Source organism: Cyprinodon variegatus, unplaced genomic scaffold, assembly GCF_000732505.1.
Source record: "Cyprinodon variegatus isolate N-32 unplaced genomic scaffold, C_variegatus-1.0 Scaffold301, whole genome shotgun sequence".
NCBI classification, from domain to species: Eukaryota; Metazoa; Chordata; class Actinopteri; order Cyprinodontiformes; family Cyprinodontidae; genus Cyprinodon; species Cyprinodon variegatus.
Window position 1 is genome coordinate 16,490 of NW_015150754.1, and position 7,575 is coordinate 24,064.

Below are 7,575 nucleotides of genomic sequence, written 5' to 3' on the forward strand. Positions count from 1 at the left end.
ATTGTATTTAGTGTCATTTGTGTTAAATGATTTCATTTATTTAATATATTTCTTAAAAAGAAAGCGATTGTGCGCAAAATAAGAATGTTTTATTTTCACGTGAATCGGGCGTCCAAATATTTATCCTAAAAAATAATTATTAATATGACCTAAAGTACTCGCTATGCAGGCATGTCGGTAATGAATGCAAAATATATGAACGTAAAAACGTAGTAATTATCAAACATAAACGCTATTCAATAACTTAAAAATGTTTTGGTATTGAAAATGACGGGACAGACCTTATGAAATTTAGGGGCCACAGTTAATTTAAATGTCTCAATGCCATTTGTATCGAGTTGTGAGATTTAGGAAAAACGTTTTTATGCGTTTTAAATGTAAAAACAATGTGTAAAATTGTAATATTGATAATGATACGAACAAACAAGCATAGAAGAAAGAGGAGAGTCAGAAACGACAGGCCGTCTTTGAGGTGAAATCTCACCAGGTGATGAACACACCTGATAAAAACTTTAATCTCAGGCACGTGCAGGGTTGAGCGCAATCAGTGACGATGACACTCAGCTGCGCGTGAAGCGGTGGTTTGCAAATCCGTTTTTTTTATTTTTTTTTTTATTCACCCGTTCTTTATAAATTATAATCTCTAGCAATTTTTTTTTAAAACTATTTTTCATATTTTACAGTGACCTCCAATGTGAGCGACCAGGCCGTGAAGGAAATATAAGGAGGAAATAATCTCCTTCCATTCTTATCCAGGCTGGGACGTCGCTGAGGCGGACACCATGTCAGAGGGGAAAACGCTCACTGCGGAGGCAATTTTCTCTCAGCTGCAGCAGGAGCAAGCCTTTTACGACACAGTAGGTGTTTTCAATATCAAATTAACTTTTCCTCCACTATATATTAGGAGAGAGCGAGACAGGCCGATAGTTGTAAAAACAAGGACGAACTCTCACAAGCAGGACTAGTGCTCCTGAAAAAATATTTATTTGGCTGTTTGCATAACAAAAAAAAATTTTTTTTTAAAGGATTAAACGAAAAACTAACAAATACATGTTGAGTTTACATGCTGAAAGTCATTTTGGCTCTTAAACATTTCAAAACCTGTAACAAATCATTGGAAAATGAAAACTATTTCCACAAATAAAAGCAATAATCTATTAATTTGATTTTTGTTTATGAATGACTAAATTAAACCACAAAATAAAATAAAAAAACACCTAGCCATATACTAAATTTCCCAAACAGTTCTTATTTAAAAACTTAACTTGTTCAGTTAGTCATGTTTACTCTCAACTCCTTTGTTACTTAAAATAATACATTAACTGACCTGATTTCTCCATCTTTGGAAATATTTGGTATATTGCTTTGTAATACACCAGAAAACAAACCAACTTATTAACAACATATTGTCATGCACCGGGCCTTTCAGTTTTTTTTTAAATTAATTTAATTAGTCAAACTTAGATTAATTTTATCTTTAAAACAATGATTTATCCCAATCGGTTAGATGCTACAAAGCTCACCACACAAACATTTTCAGCTAATATCTTAATAATCCAGCAGAGATGTACAATATCTGCACTTTTACCTAAATGAGATAACATTAATTCTTAAATGACTTAATTCTAAATATTTTTTTTATGGTAATTCAAAGCCTACAACGTCAAATGGATTAATATTTCAACACATTTTTTTATGATAATAATGATAACTGAACTTTATTGATCTCACATTGGTGAAATTTTCCTCTGCATTTAACCCATCCCCTTGGGGAGCAGTGGGCTGTCCTTGTGCGGTGCTCAGGGAGCAGTGTGGGGATAAGGGTCTTTGCTCAGGGACCTAAGAGTGCTGGCTGTGGGGATCAAACAGAGTACTTGTAACCTTCTCAGGGCACAAGCGGACTGCTCTTAACATTCTGTGCCTTCAAGTGTGTATTTAGTTTAGTGTTTTTAATTATCTTATTGTAAACACTTTTTAAAAAGTACTATTTATCAAGAAAGCCAGTAAATCTATATGCCAATTGCTTATTTACTATGGTTTCATTTCCTAAGAGATTTTTTAATCTGGTCTTGTTTTTTTTCTAAACTATAAAAAAAAAGGAGTGCAATAAGAGTAATACATGCATTTAGTAAGGGTACAGAAACTGAAACAACCACAACATAAAGTAAACATGGCAAATTCAGCTTCTTCTCTGAAATTCAAATTTTCTAATCACTGGGTAAAAAACGGCTTGAATAAGTTTCTTATCTGTACTTTAATTATTAAAGATATTATGAAGTATGTTTACTTGTCACCAACAGGGTTCCTCAGGAGCTGATGATATCTTTGAAGAAGACTCCTACTCTCCATCCTCCCTCTCCTCATCCTCCTTGTCCTCTGTCCCTCCAGTTTCCTCCCAGCAGGTGAAGATCCTGTGCACCTCCTGTGGTCAGGAAATTGTGGACAGATACCTTCTCAAGGTCCGAATCATTCCTCTACTGCTGTAGATAATGATGATGCTGGTAATTGTGGCAGTCTTACAAAAAAAAGTGTTTAACTACAGTGTTAAGGAATATAAACAAATTCTAATACTTTTAAATGTAGTCTCTTATCTTTTAGAAGTGAATTGCATTGCTTCTTTTTAATCCAAAATGCCTCCAATGTCCCCTCTGTACAGGTGAACAACTTGTGCTGGCATGTGCGTTGTCTAGCATGCAGTGTATGTCAGACATCACTGGGGCGACATGTGAGCTGTTATGTGAAAGATAAACAAGTGTTTTGCAAGCTTGATTACTTCAGGTATGTAAATATTGTTTGAATATTAAGAAAAAGAAGTTTAAACTTATTTGGTTGATCTGTAGGGAGCAATCAAACAAACACAGGAAATGGTCTATTTAGATTAAATATTTTATAGCCTTGTAAAAAATGTCCATTGAATAAAATATTGGGATCTAATTGTGTTCTTCTATTATTCTATAGCTAAAAGCAATATTATATTCTTTTTTGTTTTCTCTTATTTAGGAGGTATGGCACTCGATGTGCACGTTGTGGCCGCAACATCCATTCTACTGACTGGGTGCGCCGTGCAAAGGGAAGCACCTTCCACTTGCCATGTTTCTCCTGCTCCTCTTGCAAAAGGCAGCTCTCTACTGGAGAGGAATGTGGACTGCTTGAAAACAGGGTCTATTGTCGAGCTCACTATGACATGATGATGGAGAATCTGAAACGTGCTAAGGAGAATGGTGAGCATGATGGGCTAATGTTTGATTGCAAAGTTAAACACTTTTAGTGCCTAAACCTCCTGCTAAGTATTTTATTATAAGTCATTTAGAGCAACACATCCTACAAATGAGCATCCATAAACCAGGAAGCATCCTAAGCATTACTAAGGGTTTCAGGAGTTACCTGCTATTTATCATTTGTGCAATGTTGATTTGAAGAGCAACCAAGCCAAGATGACCAAGCCAACCAAGATGATCCAAGCATTACTCCCCGACCTGCAAAGAGAGCCAGGACCAGCTTTACTGCTGACCAGTTGCAGGTACTTGGACTTGGTGGTTATATTTCACTGAGCCCTTTTCTCCTATACTAGGCAGATGATAAAATTGATCCTTTAAAAAGTTCTTGTCATTTCACCCCTTAGCTCCCACAGACCGGCCCCGCTACATTTTAACGTCACATTTTGTTCTTCATCTAATAGCAAGCTTATTTGTAAACAAAACCCAACATGTTAAACCTATATTTCATATATTAAGAAAAAAGGGTTTTTTTAATATATAAAACAATTTATTTTTTGAGAATGTTTAAGAAAAACTGTGCAAATTAACAAACACCTCCAAACATCACCAATCTGACGACAAAGCTTGACTCATCATTAAAGATAAAATATTTATCTTGCACATCTAAAAAGACATAATATATACATATCAAAATATTTTACATTGAGTGGATGGGGTGGCGCCGTAGTGCCCTCTATTAACCAGGCGCCACTGCAGAGACCTTTCTTTGCATTACTGCAGAAATTAAAGGCTCCAGAGAAGCACTTATCTTGTTCATAGCTGACACTGAAGATCATTTTAAAGAAAGACTGATGAAAAGTTTAATAGGTTCTACGAACTACGGCAGACTGGCGACCTGTCCAGGGTTTTCTCTGCCTCTCGTTCTTAGACTGCAAGAGATAGTGACCACTATGGAATAAGCGGGAGAAGATGGTTGATTCTAACAAGTGTTTACCACTGTAAAACTCTGTCTCTCCATATCTGTAGGTGATGCAAACTCAGTTTGCTAAAGATAATAACCCAGATGCCCAGACACTGCAGAAGCTGGCAGAGAGAACTGGTCTCAGCCGCAGGGTCATTCAGGTAATTTTTATAAAACGTGATTAGAAGTAATGTGATTAGACTTTTTTTTTTTTTTCCCCCTTTGTACACACTCATTCTGGGTATATAAGCAGTCATTCCTTTCATTAAACAAGGCAATAAAGATAAAGTAATTTTAAAGTACAATGAGTCATGTTGCTTTATATTAAATACACTTGCAACAAAATTAGTATCATATAAACATTACACATGTTTTCAAAATACATCGCACTTAAAAGTCATGAAGGTTATGTATGCCTTTTAGTTGGTCCTCATTTTCTTTTGGCCATCAGGCTGACTGTACCACTGGAAGAGAGGAATTCACTAACTTCTGAGTAATTTAAGCTTTATGATGCTTATTTGTGGTGAAAATGATTAAAATAAAAACAGGTAACAGGTATATAATGTATGTTTGTAGGCAGATGAGATCAGCCTGTTATCTTCACTATCAGACTGTTTTCAGGTTGTTAATGAGACTGATGGGACCTTGATGATTGCCTATTTTGTTAAATAACCTTTTTTAATGTATGCAAGGAAAAAAATTAAATATTTAAAAAATTTTAATCTCCTTGTTTGGGGAGTCATGCTACCTTACAGGTATATGAATCAGATATGCATGTTTCAAAACAAAAATAGTATATTTATACCAACCAAACTCCCTATCAGTATTGAGACGTCATACATGTAATCTCCCCTTTCTCAGGTCTGGTTTCAGAACTGCCGAGCTCGTCAAAAGAAACACATCAGTCCAATGCAAGGCTCCTCTAACATGGTGACATCATTTGGTCCTGGTCAGCTGACTCCACCCTTGATTGAGGATCTACAGTATACTACCTATCTTTCTCCTGACACGCCCCTTCTCACTACTCTGACTTATATGGATGGTAAGCTATAAAAACCCTCATCACTGTACTTAACTCCTGCTGCTAGAATCAGCCAAACAGATATTTCACCCAAATCTCATGATGTATTCATTTGGCTTTAGGAATCTATTTCTGAAATGAACAATATTGTTTCTAAAATTCACATCAGATCATTTTCAAGACCAAATACACTGAAATTATTTTGATTACTAATTCCTAAGATAATCCTGATTAATTCTGCTTTCTTTGTTTCATGTTTATCTTTCTCTTAGTTCCACTCCAAGCTCCTGACCAACTTTTGCTTCAGCCGGTCATATCAACTTCCATGATGCAGCTTCCAATCAGCCATGCTTGAGTTCTAGCACATCTCTTGAAAAAAAAAAAAAAAAAAAAAAAAAGTTTAAAATGTTTATATAGAATCTGAAATGGAAATGATCTGCTTATTAGTCTTGTCGAATGTATAGGAGGCTATGGATCACTATCCTGTAGGATAAGAGCACTGATCTGCCCGTATTAACTGAGGTGTTGGCATAATAGAAGATAAACTTGTAAAATTGATTAATTTAACTATATGGATCCACATAAGATGTTAAAATATAAATGTTTAAGATGAAACTTCTTTCTATATTTATGTTATGAACTTATATTTATTTTTACAAATGAATGAGATGAGGCACTTTGTTTATGAATTTAAAGTTATATGTGATTTTCTTTTTGTTAAACACGTAAAAGAGACTGTTCACATTTACAAAGGGGAAATTAAGATGTTTTTTTTCTAATGAATTTTTGTGGTAAGTTACTGGACTAGGTCACATAAAATTAATAAAACCACCAGAGATTCACATGAATAGAAAAATGTCCTTTTCTCTGTTCACCTCAACAGTAGAGTGTGCAATTCAGTAAAAATACAGACTGCCTTCCTGCTGGTTCTGTCACACTACACCACTAACCCCCCCTCACAGTCAATTTAACCACCTTTGAATTTGTTAGTGTGCTAATTGAAGCCCAAAAGCTGTATAAGTGATGGAAAACTGCCTTATCATAAAACAAAATTTAGGAGCCATTACATTGCGCACAGTTTACTGACCTGTTTGTTAGAAATACTTTTTTTTCTTTTAATTTGATAACTTTATTAATATATTAAATTAAGCACAGAAAACTGATTTGATATTTCTACGGAATGAAAGGACAATATGAGGACCGATATTTTTGCTTGATTCTATTTCTTTGCTATTAGTGTTGACATCGTTTCAAAAAAAATAAGTATTCTTGGTCTATCCAAGATCATTTACTATTTATTTTATGATATATGGTAAGCTGTTTAGCATCCTTTTTTTTATCTAGTTTTTTTTTTTTTTTTACGATTAACGTTAAGTAAGATTTAAGTAAGATTTGTTCCAAAACTACATTTTTTCCAACAAAAAGCTACTTTTTAAACTTGAGTAGGCCTACTCATAATATAAATGTTCTTGTATCAGCCTTATTAGGTTTTGAAAAAGAAAGCTATAGGTCTTTAAATACAAGTTTAGAATTATGTCTAGAATAACTAAAGTGTTAGTTTGAACTAGAAATAACTTGATATACTACTAATATTCCAAGATAACATCCTTAAACTTTTAGTGAGGTTATGTAAAATGACAGACTGCCGTTGTGAATGAACATCAACATTGAAACCCGAGAATCTGAAATTTTTTTTTAACATGATCCTACACTGCAGAATGCAGAAGTTTCACAGTAGTAAGTGGTAGTATAGTAAGTTTTTACAGTAGTAACAGGTCACATCATTCAAATGTCATAACTACAACTATGGGATTTTTAAAAAATATGATTCCATCAGTTAATGCGTACAATTTTTATGCCCAAAAGAAACTGTTTTAAAAAGAAGTTGTCTGCTGCCTGTTTCAAATTTATTCTTACTTTCAAACATGAGCACCTAATAGTCTTGTATTTATTTATTTTTTTTAGATAAAGTCTCATTAAATCACTTCACTGACCTGATTACTACTAGCAAGGTAGCAAAAAGCTCATGGCACAGATATGCAAATGCAAGACAAAAAAACAATTATGGAAGTTTTTTTTTTTTTTTTTAATCTGTTTGACTTTATATGTTACATCAGTATTTTTAATCACCATAAATAGAAATAAAGTAGACTCTTGCACAGTAAGAGCCTTGGATGTTTTTATTTATGTAATTGCTTGACACAAGTTTCGCATATTTGTTAAATGGGGTTATTCCCTTTTAATCATTTACCTCTAATAGAATCCCTAGTTGCACAGTAGCTCCTAGAAATGACCTAATTAAATTTATTAATTATTAATTTATATATACAGATATAATCTGTATATCACTGTATCCAAAGTGATATATATTTATA

At 33.9% G+C, this 7,575-nt stretch overlaps 1 protein-coding gene across 1 annotated transcript in view; it reads left to right on the forward strand.

Annotated features, from left to right (window-relative positions):
* Nucleotides 1–5,573, forward strand: part of LOC107090590 (LIM/homeobox protein Lhx8-like) — a 15,581-nt gene extending 10,008 nt beyond the window's left edge. The window contains exons 2-9 of the mRNA XM_015384053.1: nucleotides 684–857; nucleotides 2,301–2,459; nucleotides 2,657–2,778; nucleotides 3,001–3,221; nucleotides 3,420–3,520; nucleotides 4,245–4,340; nucleotides 5,041–5,221; nucleotides 5,473–5,573. Coding sequence (XP_015239539.1) covers nucleotides 783–857; nucleotides 2,301–2,459; nucleotides 2,657–2,778; nucleotides 3,001–3,221; nucleotides 3,420–3,520; nucleotides 4,245–4,340; nucleotides 5,041–5,221; nucleotides 5,473–5,555 — 1,038 coding nt within the window. The 5' untranslated portion in view covers nucleotides 684–782 and the 3' untranslated portion in view covers nucleotides 5,556–5,573. The remainder of the gene's footprint in view (nucleotides 1–683; nucleotides 858–2,300; nucleotides 2,460–2,656; nucleotides 2,779–3,000; nucleotides 3,222–3,419; nucleotides 3,521–4,244; nucleotides 4,341–5,040; nucleotides 5,222–5,472) is intronic.
* The last annotated feature ends 2,002 nt before the right edge of the window (nucleotides 5,574–7,575 follow it).